This window comes from Tiliqua scincoides, chromosome 7 (assembly GCF_035046505.1).
Source record: "Tiliqua scincoides isolate rTilSci1 chromosome 7, rTilSci1.hap2, whole genome shotgun sequence".
NCBI classification, from domain to species: Eukaryota; Metazoa; Chordata; class Lepidosauria; order Squamata; family Scincidae; genus Tiliqua; species Tiliqua scincoides.
In genome coordinates this window covers 50,704,299-50,731,420 of record NC_089827.1, presented here as the reverse complement: position 1 = coordinate 50,731,420, position 27,122 = coordinate 50,704,299, and the positions used below count along the sequence as shown (strand labels likewise).

General features: G+C 43.3%; 1 protein-coding gene across 2 annotated transcripts; it reads left to right on the top strand.

Annotated features, from left to right (window-relative positions):
- The first annotated feature begins 237 nt into the window (after positions 1 to 237).
- On the top strand, positions 238 to 26,242 carry ALDH1L2 (aldehyde dehydrogenase 1 family member L2). Of its 2 annotated transcripts, XM_066634439.1 has the most exons (23): positions 238 to 285; positions 3,930 to 4,074; positions 4,459 to 4,693; positions 7,322 to 7,487; positions 8,325 to 8,426; positions 9,805 to 9,894; positions 10,688 to 10,822; positions 11,010 to 11,135; positions 12,384 to 12,475; positions 13,150 to 13,297; positions 13,838 to 13,957; positions 14,217 to 14,344; positions 16,026 to 16,176; positions 17,308 to 17,378; positions 17,501 to 17,606; positions 18,753 to 18,840; positions 18,984 to 19,077; positions 20,845 to 20,944; positions 22,065 to 22,163; positions 22,659 to 22,824; positions 23,741 to 23,846; positions 24,166 to 24,365; positions 26,187 to 26,242. In XM_066634439.1, exons 1-23 carry the CDS (start codon positions 238 to 240, stop codon positions 26,240 to 26,242), a joined length of 2,772 nt encoding a protein of 923 aa, XP_066490536.1. The 2 variants fall into 2 exon arrangements, with proteins under 2 accessions (XP_066490536.1, XP_066490537.1); XM_066634440.1 differs by lacking the exons at positions 238 to 285; positions 7,322 to 7,487; positions 8,325 to 8,426 and having other exon boundaries at positions 3,954 to 4,074; positions 4,459 to 4,697; positions 9,820 to 9,894.
- The last annotated feature ends 880 nt before the right edge of the window (positions 26,243 to 27,122 follow it).

Below are 27,122 nucleotides of genomic sequence, written 5' to 3'. Positions count from 1 at the left end.
CCTGCCGCGCTGCAGTGATGGGAGGGCGAGCTCCTCTGGCAGTCAAGCCCTGCCTGGGAAAAGAGGGACCCACCAGCCGCGTCTGCTGAGCTGGCAGGCCTGCCCTTTGCGCGCGCCCGCGGAGAGAGTGCAGGCGCCTGGACGGAAGCCAAAGGAAGCCTGTCTGCGTTGCATCAGACCAGAGACGCTGCTGCAGCCAGTCGCTCCTGCTGCAGCGCTTCGGGCCAACAGCACAAAATGCTCTCGACAACCAGCCGCCTGCTAAGGACATTCTCCACGACCGCGGTGAGTACATGCACAGAGATGCTGGACCCCCCACCCACCCACCGGCTCTGGGGAGAGCCTTTGCAAACAGGTACTCCCTGCATTGTGGTGGCACTGCAAAAATGGGGGGGGGGGGTGTGCAGAATGCACATGGGTTGCACTACAATGGACATGGGATGTGGGGAGTGGGTGGAGCTTGAGGTCACCAGCCTAGGCAGGTCTAAGAAGTAAGCCCTGTTGCTTTCAATGGGACTTACTCCCAGGGGAAAAAAAAGTGTGGATAGGATTGTAGCCTTAGAAATAAGATCAGATAGTATATATCTGTTTGACTTGTCATCTGTTTGGGAGCTGGTGGCAAGCTTGTATCTTCAGCAGTGTCAGTTCTCTTTTGGGAATCCAATGCTTCTAATTTGAATAACTCCCAAATCACCGCACCTTGGACGGTCATGATCATTGTCCATCTGTTGGAGCAGAAATGTTGTTGATGAATAAAAATTTGGTACAATTTAAAAAAAGAAAAAGAAATGACTTGCCGGATGGATGGTTATTCTTTGGGGCTCTCTACAAGATGTGGTGCATGCGCACCCTTGCATGTATGCTTGCAGGAAATACTCAGTTGCTTCCAGAGTGACCTGCATCTCTTATGCTTTTGTTGTGAGTTGCTTTTGTTTATTTTTTTAAACCTGGGAAAATGCGTTTTCGTGTCATGAAGTTCTCCCAAAGTGATACTCTCACCCTGTAGCAGGATTACACCTCCATCTGTTTACTCTGGTCAGGATCATGAGATATTGTCACTTAAACATAGAGTTGGAAGGGGCCTAATAGTCCAACCCCCTTCCCGTAGCAAATCCTCCTAGACTAGAGTATCTCCAACAGGTGCTTGTTGAGTCTCTGCTTGAAGCTCTCCAGTGAGAGTCCACCAATTCCATGTGGTATGACATGTAGGTATGTGGTGGAAATGCACCTTTGGTCTACTTTCTGGTATTTATGCAGAAGGGCCTTTTCATATTTGCGTTCCCATTTATATGCAGTTCAGCAGTTCAGCCTGGACAGTTCAATTCCCAGGCTCGACAAGCTGGCTGTTGCTTTGCTGAAGCCTGGATTCCACACTGCGTTTGACAACACTGCCCAGTGCGCTTTCAGCAGCTGCCTGAAAAATCCATGTCTGCTCTAGTGTGAGGGATGGTTTAATCTGAGCTTTGGAATGGAATCAGCAATGCTAAATATGAGACAACTGCACATTGCATATGGATGGGGAGGGGCATCACTTGCTGTAAATGGATGGGGAGGGTCATTAGATGCTGCTTTGCAGGTAATGCCTGCAAAGCAGCTTCTGCTTCATGGCTAAAAGAGCACTCTGTTGAAATAATCTTGTTACTTCTTTGGACAAGAAATAGCCCCAGAAAAATCACATGTATACTGCAGCCAAACTATGTATAGTCAGGAGAGGGACTTTAGCCCTCAAACAGCTGTGGCTATATAAGATCTGGAAGGTAGTGGGCACACTCAGCTAGCAAATAAACCCAACCACATGTTGGATCTTCAGCTGGGTGCTGAAGTATCTGTTTCCCAACAATTTCAAAAGTGCTGTTGACCATGAAGCGGGACTAGTAGTGGCATCCCAACTGCAGGACTTTTTTTTCCTGTGCATCTCTACATGACCCACACACTTCTTGCTTTTTTTTTGGGGGGGGGGGGGGTTGGTCAAAGTTTTTAATTTATTTTAAGCATCAAGTACAGCACTTTGTAATTAGAACAAAAGGAATCTATTTAGGGTGACCATATAAATAAGTTCTTCTGTTTCCACAATACTCTTTTTTCCAAGTTCAAAAGACATTGGCGCTCCAGCAAAAAACACTAATCACTGACTGAAGACCCATTTTTCCCATAAACCCACAAGACTTTCCAAAACAATCAGGAGGACAGGAGGTTTAGTATATATCAACGTACCTGAGAACCCAAGTTCAAAGTGAAAAGAAATGATCTCCCGAGTCAACAATTTTGTATACAATATCATTACCTAAAAAATTAAAGACTAACAATCCAGACCACTTTCCACATCGTTCTTCCTATCCAACTCAGCACTTTATGTTAACAAAGGCTGCCATATTTTCATAAATTGACCATTTATTTCTCCTCTGTATATTCTGGCCTTATTGGTCAATTTTTCCATAGTAACTATTTGCCAGGTCCTATTCAGAAATCTCTGTAATGTAAGATCGTGGGCATTTCTCCAGCTTTTTGCAATCTCACACCTTGCTAGTCCAATAAGATTTGCAATTAATTCTTTATTAGTCAACTTCTCATTTTCCCCAGTGAATAATGAAAATAATTCATTTTTTTTGTTTAGTCAAAGCTCCTATCCACATGATTATTTCCTGCCAATATTTTTCTATTTTAGGACAAAAAATCCACATATGTTCCAATGTACCCTTTCTTCCGCAGTTCCTCCAACACTTATCTGATATATCTCTATTAATTTTATGCAATTTTGTGGGGTACAGATGCCATCTATGAACTACCTTTAAAACCATTTCTTTTGTTCTAGCCAATAACACACTTCCTGCTTTTGCCATGGTGTAAGAACACTTTTATTCAGGCACACATTTGCCCTGTCTTGGCTTGCCACTGGTTTTGATTTTCTGATTTGCCACTGCTCTACTGTTATGCTTGATAGTAGGAGTGTTTCAATTTTGCTTTATTGTTGTCTGGTTTTTTCATTTGTTTGCTTGCTTTGGCATTTTGGATGCATTGTGGAAAAGCAGCCTACAAGTTTTGTAAATAAATTCATTTTGTGCTATTTACCTACTTGGTAACTTGGTACTTGTGATATGTGGCAACCATATCTATCACAAGTCAGCAATCAAGTAGATTGCCCATCCATATGCCCACCTTGTCATCAGTTTTACTGTGATTTTTAGTTCACACTTGTTTGCCTGTTTGACTCTGTGAAAACATCCCCATTATCCAGTTTTTATGAGTGTTTGGCTACATGTGCTTGAAACCAAGCACACGTTCTTGCAGTGGAATAGACAGCCTTATAAGTTTCATACATAAAAATGTACACTTATCTCTATTCATGCATGTATGAAGCAACCCTCAGGGTCGCTCCCTAAATCAGCTATTTTCAACCTTTCTCATCTCACGGCGCACTGCTAAATTGTCAAGGTATATCATCCATTTTTAGACAATTGGCAAGGCACACTGCATTGCTGGCAGGGGGTTCACATCCTCCAATGGCCCTACTAATAAATGACCCTCCCCCCAACTCCCATGGCACACCTGTGGACCATTTGTGGCACACTAATATGCAGTGGCACACTGGTTGAAAAATCGCTGCCCTAAATGATGCTTTTGCTATATGGATGTTAAATCATGTGCAGTATTCTGTGTGTACCGTGACATGACAAAGTACATATGTCTGATGCACGTGTCAGTTATGATTGGCCAGCACTTTCCCACAGTGTATAACAAGCAGCCGAAGAGTCATTTATGTGTTCAGTGTTCATGATTGAGCGTGCACATGATTTCTACATTTCTTTCTGGTAGGAATTGCTATCCAGGCTAGTCAGTCAATGTAACTCAATAAGGAAGACTGCATGACTTACAGGGAAGCCAGCTATCAGGTGTTCTGATCTGTATTTTGCTTATACTCTTGTTAACAGGTTCATTACCAAAATAAGCTGAAACTAGCTTTAATTGGCCAGAGCCTCTTTGGACAAGAAGTCTACAGGCAGTTACAAAAAGAAGGCCACAAAGTTGTGGGAGTGTTCACAGTTCCAGACAAAAATGGGAAGGCTGACCCTTTGGGTATGTTCTATAATAAGTGCTATAATATTAATAGCAGGGTCATTTGCACATGGTGTCAGTATATCATGCTTATGTTCCTTTCGATGTGCCGAGATGTGACTGTGCATTGACATTGTGATTGTTGTGAAATAGCCTTCTCATTGCCTCACCAGGCTCCCACAGAATGGGCCTCCCACAGCTTCTATTTCCTCTGATGGGGAAAGCTCCCATTGGCTTCACATGCCCTAGGACTCTCAACATACCTAAGCATGCACTGAAGTAACAGCCCGGCTAAAGTACAATTAGGAAGAACCTGATGTGCTTTTACACATCTTATATATGGGTGTGTTCACTTTTTTCAGCCAACAAAATATTTGCAAGCATTATATTGTCTTTATTTCCCAGCATCTGCTGCAGAAAAGGATGGGACCCCTGTGTTTAAGTTCCCAAGGTGGAGAGTGAAGGGCAAGCCTATCCATGAAGTTATTGAAGCCTATCAATCAGTGGGAGCAGAGCTAAATGTACTTCCGTTCTGTTCACAATTCATACCCATGGATGTTATCAATGGACCAAGGCATGGTTCTATTATCTACCATCCCTCGATCCTTCCACGTCACAGAGGAGCATCTGCCATCAATTGGTGAGTAAACTTAATAAAGGCCTAGTTGAGCATCCGTTAATAAGAAGGAAGTGGAGGGAGTGGAGGGGAATGAGTGAAAGATCCATGGGGAAATGGCCTTTACTGTCCTTAGAGCAGTTGTAGCCAGTAGCATAGCTAATGATTGTGTGGCCTGGTGCTGAGCTCAAAATGATGCCCTGGAAGTGATGTCACAACCAGAAATGACATCACGCTCAGGCTTTTTAAAAAGTGAAAATAGGAGGGAAACCTGCCTCCTCTCCTCCAGCAGCTCGCCACCCATTTGCTCTGCCGCCTCCCCCCAGCCAGTGGCATAGCTAAGGCATGTAACTGCTACCTGGGATCAAAGAAGATTTTGCCCCCCCCCACAACAAAATCAAATTTAATTAAGTAAATAAATATAAAGTGTACCCCTTATTGGTTAGAGACAGTGTGCTGGGGTGAAGAGGGATGGTTATTCTCCCTCTGCTAAATATAAGAGGCACACCATTTGAAAGAGTGCCTCTTTACCCAGTTAGAAGGGGTAACTCTATTGTGATACATGGAAATGAGAGCTGACTCATAGTAACACCTTATTGGTTCCATGCTGTATCATAATAGCATCTCATTGGTTCTCAGAACAATGGGTCTCATAGAAATGTTTTGAATTAAGAAAATCTACTTTTTGTTCCATAAGGCAGCTGTTTTCATTTTCTGGTTAATTGGCCATAATGTTTGCTAGAATACAGATATTCCAATGCACTTTGTTTCATTGCGTTCTGCATTAGATTGTCTTTCCAATGATATATCACATGATGGTATTATTCATACATACCAAATTTTTCACAATTTTGGCTACTAGTGTCAAGCTCAGCTTGTTGCCCAGTGCAACTGCTATCCCCTGCACCCCCTTCACTGTGCCACTGAGTGTAGCAAGTACTGTGAAGGGAAGTGATCAGTGCAAGGAGCTAGTTTTTCCTGTGAGCCCTTTTGGGAAGGATGTGGGCACTGGCGTTCTGGGGTGGGGGGTAGAACACTAAGTTTCTTCCGGTGCCCGGCTGCTGTATAAAGCAACTCCTCCGCCTCACCTTCAGAGCCAGTTGTGACTGCAAAAGCTTCTGCTTTTTCAGTCGTGACTGCTTCTGAAGGCAAGGAGGAAGGGCCGCTTTACACCAACAGCCAGGCACCTGAAGAAACTTAGGCTGCAATCCTATCCGCAGTTACCTGGGAGTAAGCCCCATTGTCTATAATGGGGCTTACTCCCAAGTAGACATGTCTAGGATTGGGTTCTTACTGTTCCTCCCCCCCATCCAGGAATACATGGATGTGGGCTTGGCACATGTAAGTCTCCCTCACTCATCACTCCCCGCAAGAGACCTTATCCTTGTTTTTGATTAAATGATTTTGATTTGATGCCTTATTCTTGATCCTGAGGAGCAATTTGCCTCCGAATCTCCTTCAGGTTTACCTTGCCTGTGCTACCCAGAGAGGCTAGTGAAAGTGAGTGAGTATGCCTGTAACAGAGGAAGAGAGCTAAGTGGGGCCTTGGTTGGTCTAAACCAGGGATGTTAAACTCGGCTGAATAGCATTCGTGGGGCCTGCTGAGGGCCAGAAATGACATCATTAAGCAGGAAGTGACATCATTAAGCGGACAATGTCCAGAAATAAGCACTTTGTTTTCACATAGAAACTGATTAGTAGCAAATGACACAATGTGCAAATCTTGTTCGTAATTTCAAGATATGAGAGAACCCATTTATAATGTGGGTTGGAGAAATTGCTTCCAGGGGCTGCAACTGGCCCACTGGCCTTATGTTTGACATCCCTGGTCTAGACCACTGATTTTCAGCCTTTTTCATCCCACTGTACACTGACAAGGCGCTAAAACATTCAGGGCACTCATCAGTTTTTTTTACAATTTTCATGGCACACCATGCTGCCAGAGGGAGGCTTACATCTTCAATGACCCTACTAATAAATGATGCTCCCCCAAACTCCTGCAGCACATCTGTGGACCATTTGCGGCACACCAATATGCTGTAGAATACTGGTTGAAAATCGCTGCTCTAGCAGTCTAAATGCTGCCCCTTTTGCTCCTGTAATCAGCTCAGAAGGCCTATCAGCTGACAAGCAAATCCCCCACACACACACATGCGACTGAGAGAGAAGGCTTGTAATGTGGCCTTAAAGTCACTCTGCTGGTGGCAGGCAGATACCAGATCATGTATGACAGAGCATGTGGCATTTGCTAAACGTGACTCCAGGGTAGGGGGAAGGTCAGTTTCACAAATGGAGTCTGGCTTCTTTTTGGTACTGCCCTAAGGTATCAACCACACTTGCTGATGGCTTATAGCAGCGATTTTTGACCTTTTTCACCTCATGGCACACTGAGAAGGTGATAAAATTGTCAAGGCACACCATCCATTTTTTGACAATTGACAAGGCACACCCACACTGCTGGTGGGGGCTCACGTCCCCCAATGGCCCTACTAATATATGGTCCTCCCCAAATTCATGCGGCACATCTGCAGACCATTTGCAGCACACCAATGTGCCATGGCAAAGTGGGTGAAAATGGCTGGCTTATAGTAATGCCAGATATACCTTGCTAAGTCATTTTGGTCTCATTTGTATCCCCTACATTTTCATCAGGACTTTGATTCAAGGAGACGCAAAAGCAGGATTCACAGTTTTCTGGGCTGATGAAGGTCTGGACACGGGACCCATCCTTTTGCAGCGGGAATGTGATGTTGGCTTGAACGATACAGTGGATGACCTGTACAATCGGTTTCTTTTCCCTGAAGGAATAAAGTCTATGGTAAGATTATCTGGGATTAAAAGCAAACAGTTTGGAAGCAAAACCGGTTGGCACTTCAAACATTGCACTGCAAGATTTAGAGAAGAATGAAGCAACAAACTGCAAGATAGATGACAATATTTGGTAATGATAGTGTGTTATATTATTTTAAAGGGTATTCCTGGACTTCTTAGTTGTTATTTTGGGATCTCACTATTAAATCTTTTGTTAATTAACAGCAAAGGCCAGAGATATTTGGAACATTAAATATGTATTTTTTAATTTTATCTTCATCACAATATCACTGTGTGTATACCCCTCCATCGATACATACCATTAAATAGACTACAGCAAAATGCCTCAGATTTTTAGCCATATACTGTATTTGCTCTGTTTGAATCTTGGCATGAGTGTTTAACTGTGAATGATGATCCATGTGCCAAAATTAATATTACTATTTATTAATATTGATTTAATACCTGGAGGTGGCAGTTCCCACTCTGGACTGTCACAGTGAGCCCTTGGCGGCAGCAAATCATGCACTAGAGAGATCAGTGGTGGAAGCCTCAAACTGCCCCACCAAAGCCAAGAGCAACCTGAAGCAATGTGTCAGACTCAGTTTGAGCCAGGAATGCTGGAGCAGGGTCACCCCGCCCCATTTAATATCAAGCTGTTTTGCACCAGAATTCTCTGACATACATTATAAGGTACACATAAGTTAACTCTGTGGCCCTAAATGTTTTGTAGGGCCTACCATCTTCTTGAGCTACAAGTCCATGCCTGCTTATGTTGTTTTAAAAGCCGGATGGCAAAACCTAGTGAGGCAGAGCAGTCAAAACTGCTTTTTTTCTGGTTTAGGTGGAAGCTGTACAGCTAATTGCTGATGGAAAAGCTCCCCGTATACCTCAACCTGAAGAAGGGGCAACATATGAAGGCATCCAGAAGAAAGAAAATGCAGAGGTATTGTTGGCTACCATTCACCATCATGGGCCCAAAGATATGGGTGTCAGTTATAACTTTGCCATTTATGTAGTTATAATTTTGCCACTTACAGGTATTTTAATCCATGTAGAATCTCACTTACTGAACATATGTGTTGATAAAGTACACACGTCACGTTTTCAAGTCACACATCAAAGCACTCCGTTAAGGTATTGAATGCCATGCTGCTGTGACTTCATCAAAAAATCTCGTTAATGTAAACAAAATATTTCAATGTTCTTTGACTTCAGTCTCAGTTGCTTTATGTTAATTATAAGGACAAAGTGTGTTACATATAAGCATGCATAAGTGCAATCTTATGCATGTTTACTGAGTTGGAAATTGGTCCCACTGTGTTCAATTGGGTTTACTTCCAGTAAAGTATTGCATTCTTATGCAAACTTAGCAGTAAGTCCCTCTGTGCTCAGTTACTGCCAGGAACGCATGCATTGGATTGTAGCCTCAGTCCTTGACTTCTCTTTTCAGTTTTAGAGATTTTGTATCCTACTGGTTAAGTTTCTACTGACGTTTCACCTCCAACGAAACCCAAAGAAATGCGCAAGTGCTCCATTTAGTTATAATTAGAAATGTGGTGATTTGCTTGAGGTCTCCAAAGTGGAATTGATTTATGTGGAACAACTGCTGTTTCCTTTGGAGCAGCCCACAGAAATGCTAATGAATTGGTCCTTTTTTCTCTTATGGAATAGCTTTTTTAAAAAGCATTCCCTCTTATCATTAGTATAAAGAGCACAACATACCTCTTATAAGAATATGCAGCAACAGATGAGGTAATAAAGATAATCACCAATGTAGTTAAATTATTGCTGGTTCCTTAAGACGTTCTTTGACATTAATTCCCATCCTTGTATCTGGATTCAGATAACTGGATTCAATTTCAGTTTCATATTTTGACTTAAACTATAATTAGAACCCTCTGAGATTTGCTGAGTTCAAATATCACAACGAATCCCAGCTTGCTCAGAATTAGGGCTGGAAGTAACAAACTTCCTCCTCTCATGTGTATTTATACCACCTGTGGTACACAAAGTGGTGTCTAGTGGTACGTGTGGCACCCCCGGACACTCACTGCCCGGCAACGAGAGCACAACTTGTCATGACAAACAGTGGTAGGAGGCTCAGCTTGGCAGGCAGAGCTCCGGTGCGTGGTCATCTCCCCCTTCTGTACTTTTAAATCACACCATCTTCTGTTTGATGCGTTCATGGATCAATGAATATGCTCCATCCTCTGCATCACTAGATACTGACTAGTTATTAACAAACGCTGAAAAGGATTGGCAATATGAACTCATGTTTACATTGGGGGGGAAAAATCAGCCCCTGCTTCTTGGTTTCCTAGATTTCTTGGGATCAGTCAGCGGCAGGTTTGCACAACTGGATCAGAGGGCATGACAAAGTACCTGGAGCATGGGCAATGATTGATGGCAAGGTGAGCGTTGAGATTTACAAATGTGTTCTTTCTCCTCCTGATATTACTGACATTGTTGAGACCATCATCTATTCTAAACCACAGATGATTGTGATTGAACTGTTGTGAGCCTCCAGTGCTTTCTCCCTTCTCCTCTGCATGTGAAAGAAAAAGAATGAAAGCTGTTATGTACATGTTATGTACAAGCTCGGGGAACTGTAGTCTGTTAACTGATGGCACAATGCTATCCTTTCAAACACACACACCCCTTGCCAGTGATGCAGCCGTGCCACAGGAGGGCACACTGCATCTTGCAGGGGACAGTCCTGGTGGTCTCTTGTTTCCTTATCTCAGGGGTAATTCCTGGATGGATCTACTTAGCTGTGCCACTGAAATTGCTGGTGCATGTCTTTGTGGACCCGAATGGGGAGACTGGGTCTGGGCAAGGGGTTTGGATTTGGTGGATACAATCTGCCACCTTCCTGGACCTGATAATCAGTCATTCATTTGGTGACTTTGACCGGTCACCTACTCTTGGCCCAACTTACCTCACAGGGTTGTTGTGAGGATAAAGTGGGGTTGGGGTGGGGTGACTGCTGCTTGCCACTCTGAGCTTGCCGGAGGAAAGGTGAGATAAACATATAAGTGTTCATGTCACTCTGGTGTCCTCATAAAATTAAGGACCGTGACCTGAAATAGTTTTGAAATGGCCTTTGGGCAAGCATAATATTTTTTCCCTGATTAACAGATTGTCTTTAAAGCTAATATTTAGAGTCAATTCACTGTTAATTCTCTTTTTTTCTTTCTTTTACAGATGGTGACTTTTTATGGGTCATCATTACTTGACGGTTCAGTCCCTCCTGGTGAAGAGCTAGCAATACGAGGAGCTGCAAAACCTGGTCTTGTAACTAAGAATGGGTTGGTTCTTTTTGGCAATGATGGAAAAATGGTAAGCATTTGAGGAGCTCATTATTAAGCATCAGGAGAATACTTCCCTTTCCATATGAAACGTGTGCTGTGCAAAATCAGTACTAACCTTACAATGGCAAGTGTTGGTGCAAATGTTTAGCACAAGATACAAACTTCTATTTCCCCCACCATCTTAACATCTTTTACCTGCACTTCATTTTTTCTAGCTGCTGATAAGAAATCTCCAGTTTGAAGATGGAAGAATGATCCCAGCATCTAAATACTTTTCAACTGACGAGATGTCTGCTGTAGAACTTACTGAAGAGGAGAAGAAGATTGCAGAAGATGTGAAGGTATTTCCATAAGCTGTTTCTGTGGCTTGAAAGAAGAGCACAAAGAAAGTCAAACTTTTATTTAAATCTGACATTGGGGGTTTTAAGACAAGAAAGAAAAGGGTGACGAAAGGAACAGAACTTTGAACCTATGTAAAACCACTAGTAGGAATGCAAGGCTGCTAAACATGTGTGGGGACAATCATGAATGTATATTAAAATACTCAGGGATTTGTTGTTCAAATATACATAATCTAAAATCAAATTTTATTTTCGAAATATATAAAATCTTGTTAAATTGTGAAAGCCAGTGGAGTTGTTTATGCATCTGGCTGACCCTTACAAATAACTAGTGATCCAATGAGCCTCTTCCTCCTGTTGTCATGAGCAGAGCAGGGATGGCAACTTGACTCAAGTCACAAAAACGCACATTTTTCATGACTCATGTTAACTCAAGTCATGGTTGTCACTGACTTGGACCCAACTCATGACTTGAGGCCCAGTGATTAAAAAAAGAGTTATGATTCAAATAGATGCAAGACCCAACTTGCTTTTGTGTGTGCTTGCAACTCTTGTTTTGTGTGCTTGCTTACTTTTGGGGGCACTTGCTTGCTTACTTTTGACTCATTTCTTGTAATGACGTGGACTTGAGTAAAAAATGACTCTTCAGCAGCTCAGGTTGAGTCGCGACAGCTAGCCGTTATGACTTGTGATTTGACTCGAGTCAGGGGGTCGGAGACTTGCAACTCAGCTTGTTACTCAGCACAGTGACTCCAGCACATCCCTGGAGTACAGCACTTGTATACATTATTTGTTCATATTCACCCACTTCAGCAGAACTGTCTGGCTCTAAAGCAAGAAAGGTGCTCAAGGCAGCTAACACTATATTAAAAGAACAACAATGCACTATAGTCAATAAATAAAATGTGCAATTATTTAAGTTCAATATTGGCAAACAAGCAAACATTAAACAGCATATAGCACTAGTAAACAGTATGACTGAGGGGAGACAAAATGTAGATCCCCCAAAAATGTTTTCAACCACTGTCACATTAGTGGCTGTGATGGAGCCACCCTTAAGTGCAGAGACAAGGCATTTCATCATCGAGATGCCATTGCAGAGAAGGTCTTCTCATGTGCTCAGAAAGTGGATGAGATGCAGAAGGGCTTTATCAGTGGACCTGATTCAAAAAAGTGTAAATTGGGGCTAATAAGCCTTTTTATGGATGTCTTTGTTTCATTGTCTCCAACATTTTCCATTCCTTGCAGTCCATTTGGAAGGGAATTTTAAGCAATGTGGCTGTGATTGAAGATTCCACTGACTTCTTTAAGTCTGGTGCTTCCTCTATGGAAGTTGTTAGGTAAGTCATCTCCTATAAAACAAGAGCGGTCTTTAAATCAGGGACATGGAAAGTCAACCTTGGATCCTTACTCCCCGGCCTCCATTAGTTTTCTAGCAGAAGGAACTTCCAGCCTACTCTTGCTACCCTGCAAGTGCTACCTCAGCACCATTGCCAGTGATGTTGGTGCTAGATTGCTGAAGGCCCTGAGGCAAAGCTCTACACAAGGGCCCCCATGGTGCGTTGATCGTCCATACCCCCCACAAGCTTACCTTCTTGTCTCTTTCCACTCTTCCTTCTCACTACCAATGGTAGCATCTCTTAGAGGCCTTGTGATTATGTAGGGGCTTTTGGGGGAATGCTCCAGTTTGTAGATCAGGTGCCAGGCACTAACATGGTGCAGGTCTCTGAGTTGACTTGGACGACTACTGCCACACCATGTTTGGGTGTGGTCAACCCAGTTGGATGGTGCTCTGATGGCATGAACTTTCAACTAGTGCCTGACTTGGCTGATCCCTGATGCCACTGCCAGTTTCCAGAGGTTATACTGTAGTTTTCAATCCAGCAGAGAATCAGGTGACCTGAGGGGCCAATAAGGTTCCATATGGCATTACATTACTGCAGGCTCATTTGACCGACTCAGTTCCTGATTTTGATAAACTTATCACCTTCTCTGTGTCTTGTTTATACTCAAGGATGATCGAAGAGATCAAGCAAAAATGTGGTGGACTTGAGCTACAAAATGAAGATGTCTACATGGCCCCTAAGTTCGGAGATTTCATCCAGATGGTTGTCAGAAAACACAGGGGTGAAGATAAGGAGGAAAAATTAATAATAGACTACGTAAGTTATTCTTTTGTTGGCATCCAGCTTTCCAGATCATAGGAGGAATCTTTCCCTGGAAAGAGTGTTTGTTGATAGAGTCAAATGTTGTGCTCTTGGGGGCACAGAGCTGGGTTTCAGGAGTATGTTGGTATGGGGTCACCAGTTGGCTCTTGCCTACCCCCATCACATGGACATTTGCCATGTGAAAAGGAAGCCTGAACAGGGCTTCAGCTGCCAGTCTGGCTGGGCAGTATTGCACTAGGAATGCCTTATAGCCAGGATGGTCCAAACTGTAACTCTATGGTTGTTTAAAGTGCTCTAGCTTCCTGATCCAAGCCCCAGCAGCTGTAAAAATATAGTTCCTATTCACTATGTATGTATGCTTGCTTTGTTTTGTACAGAAAGCCAATGTTCACACAGGATTAATATACAGTGGACCCATGGCATCTATGGGTCAGCATGCGCGCGCGGGGGGGGTGTTCTAGAACAGAACCCTCTGCAGATATTGAGGTCCCACCTATTCAACTAATTGGAGCTCATGATTTGCTTTGATGGTAGGTTTCAAAAGATGTCAACCATATGACTGTGAAGATGCCTTATCAGTGTTTTATCAATGGTCAGTTTATGGATGCTGAAGATGGAAAAACATATGACTCCATAAATCCAACAGATGGATCAGTGAGTAAGCCCATGTGGAGTACATTGTCTCATTCAAAACCCATCACATCTAGCTTGTGCACATAACCCTGTCCATCATCCCAGTGATGCCTGCCTTTAATGGACTAGGCTGAAAATCTAGTCCTGCATTGCCATAGGTGACAGTGACTAATGAACTCCTCCTCCTCCTTTTTGTCAGGCAAAATTAGTTTATATCAATAGACATGAGTTTTAACAGCAAGTTTAAATCCGAGCTACCCTTTTGTTACCTCTGTGACAGGTGATTGCCAAAGTGTCATTTGCTACCAGGAATGATGTTGACAAGGCAGTTGCAGCAGCAAAGGAAGCCTTTGAGCACGGCGAATGGGGGAAGATGAACGCAAGAGAAAGGGGGAGACTCTTGTACAGGTACAGCATGGTTCATGAGCCAGTTACATTTTTGAATATCCATATCTTGTAAATCTCTTTTGTCTCTGAGAAATCATGATATGCCACATCCAAATGGCATATAGTATTTCTTTCAAAGTGAACAGGATACATTTTTTAAACTCAGGTCCTGTGTACAGTTTGCAAAGAAAAATTGAATTCTGCCCCATGTATAGTATAAGCATGTAATATATCATTTTGTCTGCCTATGGTAGTCATGGGGTGGTGTGGGCTCCATTGCCCCATGTGAGCCTTAACAAGGCTGCATCCTAGAGGCATGCTGCAATCCAACCAGTGGCACTGTGATGTTATTGCCCAGCGCCATTGAGTGGGCAGATGCTAGCAACAGAGCAGCTGCCACCAATTCAGGAGGAGAGGAGTTAGAGCAGGTACAGGAGGGACAGAAGGATGAAAAGGCACAGACTGAGGAGGGGAGAGAAAGGGAGAGAGGAACACAAATGGCCCAATCCTAAGGGCATGTGATGCTGGTGGAACTTGTGTTCTGTCAGCATACTTCAGTTTTTGACTGTCACAAACATGACTCAGCCAGAGGGTGCAGCCTGGCCACCACCGGGAGTGGTGAGCGGCTAGTCTGCATGGCAACAGACTGTGGGCACCTGCCACCTCAGGGAAGGAGGGTTGGAGGGAGGGGGAGAGGGTGGAATGGGGCAGGGGAAGTGGAACAGGGTGGTGATAGGAGCAGGGAGGAGGGCACATCGGGTCTAGGAAGGGGGCAGGTTTGGCGACAGTGGCACCCACCAAATCCTGACCCCCCTTTCCAGACCTGATCCACCTTCACAGGTCAGCACAGATTTGTGCCAGAAATATTCCTGATGTAAGTTTGAGTCGAGCCACCAGCCTGCAGGGGCTTACCCGTGGGCAAGGGAAAAAATGTTCCTATATGCTGAGGCCTCCTGAGGCCAAACCCCCCCTGTGGAATTCATTGGGTACTACATTGGTACCACTGCGTTGCCATGTAGGGAGTTGCAGTGGATTGGGCTGAAAGATGTAAGGAAAAAGTAAGACAGCAAATGTAGGACCACCAAGAAAGAGAAAGAAGAGACAAATTTAGACAAGGTGAAGGGGAAAAGGTGGAGGGAGGAAGAACCTCAGAACCAGGTTGTGCACAGTGCATGCTGGCCTAATAAATCATATGGCACATCATACCCATCTCTTTTTGGGATTGCTTCTTGTGTTTGCATGTATGCCTGCAGAAAGATTAACTGGAATTGTGGAAGACTCCTGTGCTCTTAGTCCCTACATCAGCCCATTGATTGATGCTAACAAAAGCTGAAAACCCTTTTTGCATCATTGCAAAGCCTTGTGAAAATTTTGGCTAAATCAGAGGTAGGGAAATTGTAGTCACCCATGTCACTAAAAATGTGCTGCTCATGCCTAAGAACTTTGATATTTTTTTTCCTAATCTGTCCTACTCTACACATGGGTATGCAGAAATGTGAAATGCTTTTCCAAACCTACTTAAAGCATTTTTGCTGCATAAAAGCCACAATCCTCAAATTGCAAACTGGAACCATCTCACTCAATCTGTACTTCTGCTTCAGTGTAACTAGCTTCTGTTGGGCACTGGTTTTGCTCTTTGAATATGTCTGTTTACAAAAATGTCATTTTATATTTTGTGTTTTGTCTACGATACTGTTTAAAGGCTTGCAGATCTGATGGAAGAACACCAAGAAGAACTGGCAACCATTGAGGCTATTGATTCAGGAGCTGTTTACACATTAGCATTGAAGACCCACATAGGAATGTCGGTGCAAACATTCCGATACTTTGCTGGATGGTGTGACAAAATACAGGCAAGCTAATATTTGAGATGGCATTGAGACTAGGAGAACAAAAGAGGTTCTGTGCTTTTTTTATGTAGGTCCTTTTCAGAAATAAATGCTTTTTTGTTACTCATTCATAGCAAGACAAAGACATCCACTCTTAAGGTATTACTTCTACTGCAAGGATATCACATTGTCAGACCTGGCTCAACCCACTTTCTGTAGGGCAAGGGCAGATCAGCAAGTAAGCTGAACCTAGAAGCCTCTGACTAAGGAGGAATAATCTAACATGCTCTGATGAGACTGGTCTACCTGCAGTTCCCTCTTTTGGCCAGAGTGTGGTGGTAGAGCAAAGGCTGAATCCTTACCTGATATCCCTCGGATTGCAAATTTCAGGTCCACTGTAGGTTTGAATCCTGGCACACATCTCCCTAGTATTCAAATTGCAATGTCTTATTTTATTCTTGGGCAAATGCAATTGCTCTGCACCTAGCATTGCTTTTTAAGTGCTGTGTGGAATGTGCTTGCACATGTATCCCGTGAGACGCTCCTATTTGCCCTAATGAGAGCTTTCCTTTTGGAGCAAATAGCAGCCACAGAAGGAGGCAAATGGGAATGTAGCAGAGTTAAAGCCCCTGCATTCAATGATCCCAATCCTCAGACTAAAGAAGAAAGAAGCATGTTAGCACCAATGATGCACTAAACGTCTCGTATAGTTTGGTCCTGAAAACACTGAGGGTGCAATCCTAACCAAATTTCCAGCCTGGGGGTAAAGGCAAAGCAGCCCCCAGGATAGGGAACAAACATTTCTTTATCTTGAGGAGGCCTCCATGAATGCCACCCAACTGCAGCATGCAGCACATGCCCCATTGGCACAGCTATGCCAGTGCTGGAAGGTTGGTTAGGATTTGGGCCTATGTGTAAACCAACCATTGTACATGTTTGTATGCAGGAACAGCAACAGTGAAGAGATACAAAAGATGTTGGGTGCAAGTAGAGTTTACTCAATAGCAATATTCATGTGTGTTTAACAGCAGTTGTGTGTCACGGTGCTTTTAGGAGGAATTCTCTAACAATCATGGCCATTTAAACAAAAGTGATCATATCACTGATTCATCTTTAACGCCATTAAAAAAGTATTAAATTGTCTTTTTCATTTAGGGTTCTACCATCCCAATTAACCATGCACGACCAAACCATAACTTAACTTTCACCAAGAAAGAACCTTTAGGGTAAGGCTCATTCTTCTTGCTATTGAAAGCAGACTAAATTGAACTAGGATAGCAGGTCTCTTCCCTCCATGCTTTGAAAACCTAACTTTATTCCTTTATCATTTTTTTTTCCTAATCTGAAGGGTTTGTGCAATTGTCATTCCATGGAATTACCCTCTGATGATGCTTGCATGGAAGAGTGCAGCATGTTTGGCTGCTGGCAACACCTTAGTTCTGAAACCAGCCCAGGTAACATTAAAAGGGCCTTGAAACCTGACATTCCTCTTGAGTTTTTGCGGTCATTCTCCACTGATGGACCAGCTTAGAGACCTTACTAGAAAATTCACCAACAAAGTAGATATGCAAAATAAAGTGGCAGGCTTGTCTTCTGCTCCCAGAATCCTCCACATCCAGCCTGGTTTGAAGCAGTGGTGGAGGAAGACACAGCTATGGTGGCAGCCCCACCTCCTCTTCCAGCTCTGCCGTTGTGTTCTTGGACAATAGCACTGAAGGAAGTGGTAGTCTGCTACATTCTCCTAAGTCACTCAGGGTGAGCAAGAAGAGGATGAAGCAGTGGCAGAGTGGAGTGGCTAAGCAGCTGAAGAGTCAGGAGAGGTAGCCAACAGTTGTGGGCTGCAGTGCACCCCCACCAGTTTGCTACCTGCCACTTGAAGCAACCATATCATATGGCCTCATAGGTGATCCCTGGCTCCTCAGTCATGATCTTAGGATAATTCTGTCTTCTACAGCAGGGGTCTCCAAACCCTGGCCCAGGGGCCAGATGCAACCCACAGTGAGCCTCTATCTGGCCCGTGGCCAGCCTCTTGACCCCTGTAAGCCTCTGGCCCACTCAACTGAACATGACCAGAACTGTGCTCTGATTGCATCTGGAGGGTGTTCAGAGGGCCGGAGAGGCTGAGTGAATGAGCCTACTCATTCATTTATTCATTCATCTAAGTTCCATCTCTTATTTATTTATATTTTATATTTAAATTTTTTCTGGCCCTCAGCACTGCACCAGATATTTCATGCGGCCCTCTGACCAAAAAGTTTGGAGACCCCTGTTCCAAAGGGTTGCTGTAGGGAGTACATCAAGAAAATGTGCATGAAGTGCTTTGAAGAGTTGAAAGTGCTATAAGAGTACTAAGTATTATTAAAGTGGATTCTTTTAAAACCTTCAGCCTGTATTCATCTGACTGGTTGGCAACCTTCAGTCTCGGAAGACTATGGTATAAGCCTACAGCACCCGGTACTCCCAGGTGGTCTCCCATCCAAGTACTAACCAGGCCTGACCCTGCTTAGCTTCCAAGATCAGACAAGATCAGGCATCTGCAGGGTAACAGTTATTCATCTGAAATGGAAGACAATCTGGTTCACCTGTGTGTTTTTACTTAGGTCACTCCTCTGACTGCCTTGAAGTTTGCAGAGCTCTCTGCTAAAGCTGGATTCCCCAAAGGTGTAATAAATATTCTGCCTGGTTCAGGTAAAGCAGTTGATGTAAAAAAAATTTTCTTTTCTGTTCAAAGCACAGTTTGGGTGGGGTGGAATACAGCGCATGTAAGAAACCAAGACAACTCACCATTCCACAAACATTCACAGTACTTTCATTTTCCATATGTCATACAGGTGGTTTAGTAGGACAGCACTTGTCTGAGCACCCAGATATTCGTAAACTTGGGTTCACTGGCTCAACACCAATTGGTAAACAGATCATGAAAAGGTAATGTCCTTCCTGCATTTCTGTTGGCTAGTACCAAATATGAATGGCCTGTTGGAAACATATTACAGGTCCAGCCTATTTATACACGGATTTTTTATACACTGATTTGACTCAACACGAATGTGCAGTGCAAATGAAAAGGAATGTGCTGATCCCTGGAGAAGAGGAAAATGCACCCCTTTAAAATCAGTTTAAAAAACTGAACAGTCCTTTAACAATAACCTCCTTAATAAGAGAGAGAGGGCAGCCAGCTGACAATCTATCAATCCTTCTCTCTCCAGCGGACCTCTCCCTTCCCCCTGAGCATGTGAAAGAAAGGTGATCATTTTGCATTGGTGAAGGGAGGGACTGAGTGAAGCGCCTTTGTAAGCGCTTGGAGGAGGACTGATTGATGGATTATCTTCTTAATGACTCTTATCTTACATCACAAATGTCAGCAAGGCTGTTTTTAAATCACTGGAGGAAAGAAACTTTTTTTTTTTAAATTCATTTGCTATAGTGCGTTTTTTGCCATCCATGAGTGCTTTGAAAGGAACCCACACGAATAATGAGGCTCAACCTGTACTACGAATTTCTTCAGGCTGCACTGCTTATGTATTTGCTTCTAGGCTCAATTAACTTTAAAGTCTTACTTGGCATAGGGCCTGAGTATCTGGAGGATTGCCTCCACTAGAAGCAGGGCCTTTTCAGTGGTGGTATCAGTTCTGTGGAACATCATCAGTATGGAGGCTTCCATGCTGTCCACCTTTTAGGCATGATGTAAAGATGCTGTGCTTTAGGGAACCTTTTGGTGCTGCTAAATTTCTGGATGCTGTTTATTTTGGATTATGACTTACAGCCCAAGGCCGCAATCCTAACCAACTTTCCAGCACTGACATAAGGGCAATGCAAGTCCGAGATAAGGGAACAAACATTGCCTTACTTTGAGGAGGTCTCTGTGACTGTCCCCCAACTGCAGGATGCCACACACGTCCCATTGGCACAGCTATGCCCGTGCTGGAAAGTAGGTTAGGATTGTGCCCTAAGTTTGCTCAAAGGGCAGCTCTGTAGTTGGATGTTGGGAACAGCATTCTGACAAACTCCTTGCAAGAGCAGTGCTCCGGCCACTTGTGGAAGTTGTGTTCTGCACAGTCTTAGGATACAGTCCACTGCATGTTGCTGCCTGCTGGATTAATGTTGTTGTACTTGGATGCGCTGCTGTTTGTTCTAATGGGTTGCGTTTGTTCTGAGCAGTTTGCATTCCTAAGAGAGAAGTGGGGAGTTGTTTGCTTTCCAAACAAATGAATAAACCATGTTTGCATGTAGGGCGTTGTCTGCATTTTGTACATTTGGACATTTTCAGGAGATGGCCTGACCCAGAGATTCATTCAAGTAGCAGCAAGCTGCATCACCACCACTGTACCTGAGAATCTCCCCTCACCTCTCTTCCAGCCAGATAGCCTGTACAGTCATCTCTAATAACCTGTTGTGGGAGGGAATTGGTTTCTGAGGTCCTTCAGATGGCTGATACTGTCAGGGCTGACAGTCATCTGTTCAACAGTATGTGTGTCATGAGGAAGCATGTGATGTGAGCATCCCTAGATAACTGGGTGCATGAAACTGATGCAATGGAAAAGATCTGAAAATTGAGTCTAGACTCAATCAGAAAAAAACGAGGCCATGTTGAATTAGTAGAATTCTATACTGAATTGTTTTATCCATTCAGTAAATGTTTTTAGTGCCTTGATAATGATTATGATTTGATAACAATTACGATTGTTTCTGTAGCTGTGCAGTCAGCAACTTGAAGAAGGTTTCTTTGGAACTGGGTGGAAAATCCCCACTGATCATATTCAGTGACTGTGAGCTGGACAAAGCAGTGAGGATGGTGAGTCAGTTTTCAAGCATGATACACAGTCTTTCAAAATTGATTGATTACGTCAGGGCTGTACTGAAAAATGACTTTTGGATATAAATCATGGTGCTCTTTGTTGCCAATAAATCATTAAAGATAGAAAAGAAACCTCTGCAGAAGTCTGTGGGTGTGAAAAGAACATTATTATTATTATTATTATTATTATTATTATTAACAGTATTTATATACCGCTTTTCAACCAAAGTTCACAAAGCGGTTTACAGAGAAAAATCAAATAACTAATGGCTCCCTGTCCCAAAAGGGCTCACAATCTAAAAAGATGCAAAAAGAACACCAGCAGACAGCCACTAGAACAGACACTGCTGGGGTGAGGTGGGCCAGTCCCCCTGCTAAAAAGAGGAGCACCCACTTGAAAAAAGTGCCTCTTACCCAATTAGCAAGGGTAAGAACATAAGAAGAGCCCCGCTGGATCAGGCCAAAGGCCCATCTAGTCCAGCTTCCTGTATCTCAGAGTGGTCCACCAAATGCTTCAGGGAGCACACAAGACAACAGACACAAATGCTGAAATGCGTGAGAAAGAGAAATGGAATTGTTAGCAACCACATTCTGCTCTAAGAGGGATACTCGGTGGGTTAGTGAAGCTGTTGCAGCTCCAGCATTCCTGATGCCCAACACAATTCCTCATCAGCTTTCTTCATACCTTACACTGAGACTTGTGAGAGCAATCTATTACCTGTGCAACTTTTCCTATTAATAACAGCTAACAGATTGAGGGTGCAATCCTATCCAACTTTCCAGCACTGATGCAACCGCATCGCAGCCCTGAGGTAAGGGAAAAATGTTCCCATACCTTGAGGAGGCCTCTGTGACTGCCTCTCCACCACAGGGCGTGGTGCATGCCCCATTGGCACGGCTGCACTGGCACTGGAAAATTGGATAGGATTGGGCCCTGAAACTCAGCTAGTGTGGAAGAACATTTCTTTTGGGTTCGGCTCATTTAATTCCTGATGTTATATCAGGATAAGTTATATGTGAATGGTGTCATCTGTGGCAGAGTTAGGAAAGGAAAGGGAAAAACCCTTCAGAACAACCAAAAGCATCATTCTGAAATGTTCTGTTTCTTCTGATGCAGGGCATGGGGGCGGTTTTTTTCAACAAAGGAGAGAACTGCATTGCGGCTGGTAGACTCTTCGTGGAAGAATCAATTCACGATGAATTTGTTAGAAGAGTGGTAAGAAAGTTAAAAAGTGACATTTTGAAAATGATTCCACCTTTAACACTGTAATCCTTAACATTTGCACTAAGGTTTCTGGCTTGCAAAGAATGTATCTGCACCCTGCCTTTCTTTGAAGAAGCTCAGAATGGCATCTATTGGTTTTCGCCTTCCCACCATTCTACCTTACTACAAACCAGTGAGACTGATTAGTGTGCTGACTGACAGTTTGGGAACCACTGCCCTAGTCCATAGGTTGTAATAGGATTGGATTACCAGATTGTCTTGTAACATCATCATAGAGGTCCAGCCTATTTATACAAGGAAGTGCTGCTGTTCCTTACTATGGGAGTTCTGTGGCAAGTACAATAGATGGGGAAGGACAACAAGCCTTAAACATCATGTCACAAATTACTGCTTTGGATATGAATAAGACATTATTGCCCAAGAGATCTCTGCCATTGTCATGAACTATGTGATGCCCCCCTCCCCCTTTCCTTCGGTAACCTGTAGGTGGAAGAAACCCAGAAAATGAAAATTGGTGACCCACTTGACAGATCCACAGACCATGGTCCACAAAACCATAAGGCACATATGGAAAAGCTTCTGGAGTACTGTGAAACTGGAGTGAAAGAAGGAGCTACACTAGTGTATGGAGGAAGGCAAGTATGTAGACCAGGTAAGTGTACAACATAAGGCTGAGTTGCAACGTTTCATCAATTAAGGGTACAATCCTAACCAGGTCTACTCAGAAGTAAGTCCTGTTTTGTTCAATGGGGCTTACTCTCAGGAAAGTGTGGTTAGGATTGCAGCCTAACTAGATCAATGATTGAGATTTGTTAATCATTTTTACTATGAGTCCTTAAAAAAAACTGCTGCTAACAAGTGACATCTTGGAAAAGCAGTTCTTTGCCATCTCAGAAGATTGTGTCTGTTGCAGCATGTAACACATTAAAACAGTGGTTCTTGCATTTTTAAGAACAGGGACCCACTTTTTAGAATGACAATCTGTCAGGACCCGCCGGAAGTGATGTCATTTACCTGGAAGTGATGTCATAGCCAGAAGAGATATCACAGTTCCCCAAACATCCCAAAGACTGCAATGCTATCCACGCTTATTTGGGAGTAAGCCCCACTGACTATCATTGTTAAAAGCATATGTGTAGTAGCCTGTTAAAAGTACAAATCTGTAACATTTCCTCAAATACTGTCACATACTGTGGTAGCATCAAGTCTATTTAAAATAAAATATACATGGAAATGAATGGGGACCCATTCACTGAAATTGGCTTGCGACCCACCTAGTGGGTCCTGACCCACAGTTTGTGAAACACTGTGTTAAACAGCAAATGCTTCTCCTTCAAAACTGCTCCTTTGTCTGTCTGGATATTTATGAAAATGGAACTGATTTATCAATCAGTTGACTAAATCTTGGTGCCCAAGGTGAATTATTCTCAAAGAGACTTCTAGTACCACCCTATGACCCTTGGCGAGGAAGCGAGATGCATCAAAGCACCACCAATGTAGCAAGACAGAAAATGCCTAAGATGGTTTCGCACTGAATGTAACGCACCATCCACTTTCTCTTTCATCAGGCTTCTTTATGGAACCAACCATATTAACGGATGTCGAAGACCATATGTATATTGCGCGTGAAGAATCTTTTGGGCCTGTCATGGTCATTTCCAAGTTCAAAGACGGGTATGTCCTGCTGGTCATCTGAGTAATACTATTACTTTGTTGTTCACAACTTCACATACAAACTTGCAACAAGAGTCTATGATTTGAACTAGCTGTTATTCCACAAGGTAAGGTTTGGGCATTGCTAAGTTCATAGGATACCTTCTCTATAGATACGTTAGTAGCAAAAATCACATTCTAACCAAGCCATCGACAGAGATAATAAAATAACACTAGAAGGAAATTTTGTACAGGGAATCTATTAATGAAAGCAGTTCAGACTGACTAGATTAGGGTCTTTGGGACATTCTACATTGCCTAAATGGTCCTCTCGTTGTAGGGATGTCGATGGAGTGTTAGAACGAGCCAACAGAACCGAATATGGTTTGGCTTCAGGGGTCTTCACCAAAGACATAAGCAAAGCTCTCTACATCAGTGACAAACTGGAAGCCGGAACAGTTTTTATCAACACTTACAACAAAACTGATGTGGCAGCTCCATTTGGTGGATTCAAACAGTCTGGCTTTGGAAAAGATTTGGGTAAGGTGCCTTTTCTTTGAAGTTCATTTAAAGCCTCATCCAAGGCTTTTAAATGCATTAAATGTTCACAGTGGTCCTCAGCACTTTCAATTAAGTTTGCAGGTTAGCATACCTAGTACAGTTTCTTACTTTGCATCCCCCTCCAGTTGTAGCAGTTTCCCAAACTGTGTTCCAAAGAGCTCAAGGGGAAAACCAGTAATAGTAGAAATGCTTCCTTGAAAACTTCCTTTCTCCCCTCAGTTATGCATTTATAGGGGATATTAGCAGGGATCAGCCAGATCAGGCATTGGCTGAGGGCCTATGTGGCTAGACCAACTCCTCAACTGGTGGCAGTAGTAGTGCCCTGTGCCAGGGCCCATGAGGTGGGCAAAGGGGGTAAATTGTACCCAGGGCTGGGGTCAGAAAGGGGGCCCAGGAGCCAAAGGAGGGTGTTCTGCCAAATTCTCGACTCCTGCCGACCACGGCAATTTGTCCCGTCCAAATATCCCAACTCCCTTTTAATGCCCACTTTTTGGCTAATTAACACCCTCCTTTTCCAGGAACAACAGCTGCAGTGTGCAATGGAATGAAAACAGAACTCCTTATCTATAGCAAATAACAAGAATTTATTGCTACAAACACAGCCACTCCCTGCAAGTCCCCTTGTCCAGAGGCTTTCCCTCCCCAAAACTCCACTTAACTCCGGGGGTAACGTCTGAAGCCTCCAAGTCCAATCCGTCTCCAAAACACAGTCCAGTCTTCTGCAGTAGAGTTCCTCCTCTCCAGCAGTGTGTCTCCTCCAGCAGGGTCCTGGCAGTCCTCTCTTCCTGTAGGTCTGGGTCAGGTAGCCGTCTTGGTCAGCGTCCGGCTTCCGGCTGGGTCAGCGTCCTGCTTGGCCAGCACTTGGCTCCTTCTGAAGCTGCCTTTTATCCTGCAGCCCCTTGTTAAGTCCAAGTTCAGCTCAGCTGTGAGCTACCTTGTTAAGTCCAAGTTAGGCTCAGCTGAGCTATCTCTTCAGTCCATGAGTCCATGCAAAGTCCCATCAAGGTCCAATGAAGCTCAGGTGTCCATCCAGGTCTCCATTGGCCTTGATTGATTACAGCTGTGGAGCCAGCCCTGCCCTTCCCAGAGCTGTCAAACAGCTGTCAAAACAGGGAATCGCTGTCAACACCACATCATCCACCTGATGATCTTCTGATCTTCCATTACAGAGGGCAGCTGGAAATTTCCTGATATTGCATAAAATTTTTGTATATATTGTGTGAAGACTAGCATTCACATTTTGTTGAGGACTCCTTAGTGTTATAAATCATAATTCATAGAAATTGTGATCCAATAGAGAATGGAAGGGGCCCAAAGGGAACTGATAAAAATTTTCTCAGTGGCCCTCCCCTATGTACCACCAGAATGCAAGTGGAGGTCCCAATGCAGTTTTTTCCCAGGGTCCTCAGCAACTGACTGCTAGTTCTGAATGTTAGATATGCTCTGGAGTGCACTCCCAGTTCATGAAGTTAAAAAAAGGCCTGGCTCTTACTCTGCATGCAATTATATATGCTTTCAAGAATGTGTCCTAGAATCCTTTGCAATACGCAAAAGTTTCCTGACAGTAGAAAGCTTGAAAGCCCCTGATTGTTTCTCTAGAGATCAATTTCAATGGAATGAAGTACATAAGGGGAAGAAATCACATATGCTTTTGGAGGGGAGGGAGATCTCAAAAACAGCTTCTAATTTTTTTTAAATAAAAAAGAAGTTGGCTTTGAGTTTCGTACTATATCTTGCAAACTCAGCAACAGAGACAAGATTTTGCAGGCAACAACTGTTTGATGCTCCTGTTTCCTTCAGGTGAAGAAGCGCTACATGAGTACCTCAGAACAAAAGCGGTAACTGTGGAGTATTAAGTATCATCTCATCTTTGGTGGTAACCCAATTCCATTGCCAATGGCCTCTACTTTAAGATGTTACTTCAGGCACAAGGCACGAAGTACAGCAAAAATGTTTCACAGAGAACTTTTGTCACATCATTACACAAGCCAGAACTTCATCTCACTGAGCACATAAAAAATATTTCCATTAACAGCAAGGCTAAGACATTCCCTGAAGCAGCTGGTGGGCCACTGAGAGATACAGGACGCTGAACAAGATGGGCCTTTGGCCTGATCCAGTGGGGCTCTTCTTATGTTCTTATCCTCTCTTTAGCAGTTGCCAAATATTGGATTATGTGGATTCACCAGCAGGGAGCTGAACCATTAAAATTTTGGGTTCAGTTCAGGTTCATAGGTGTTTTTTTTCCCTTAATTTTTCCCCTTCCAACTTTTAAAGGTAGTTTGGTTATAGTTTGGTAATTAGTTCAGAAGCTTTGAACCAATTCAGACAGATTTCATACAGCTGCATTCAATATGGCATTCTAATCACAACTCTTTTGCTACTGTCTGTTCTTCTGATAATCTCAGTATCTGGATAGCAAGTTAGCTTTGGTTGCTCTTAATTACTATTAAGTCAACACCTAATTACTGTAGTTTGGGAAAGTGCACTCTATATTATTATTATAGAACTCTTAAAATATTCAATTTGATTTATTGGAATGTTAAGGGCTTTTGAGTTCCTGCTAAACATCAAATAGTCCTTTTTAAGTTGAAAATCTAAATGCCATTATCACTTTTTTGCAAGAAACACACTTGATAGCAGCTGACAAGAGCTATATATGTAACACTAGGTAGGTGATGTTTATGTAACAGATGCAGCTAATTGAGCGAGAAGGGTAGATACATAAATGAATCT

Coding starts and splice junctions, on each gene's coding strand:
- ALDH1L2 (XM_066634439.1), top strand. CDS start 238: ATGCTCTCGACAACCAGCCGCCTGCTAAGGACATTCTCCACGACCGCG. Junction 11,136..12,383: donor AGATTGCAGAAGATGTGAAG/GTATTTCCATAA, acceptor CATTCCTTGCAG/TCCATTTGGAAGGGAATTTT. Junction 23,847..24,165: donor ATTTCCAAGTTCAAAGACGG/GTATGTCCTGCT, acceptor CTCTCGTTGTAG/GGATGTCGATGGAGTGTTAG.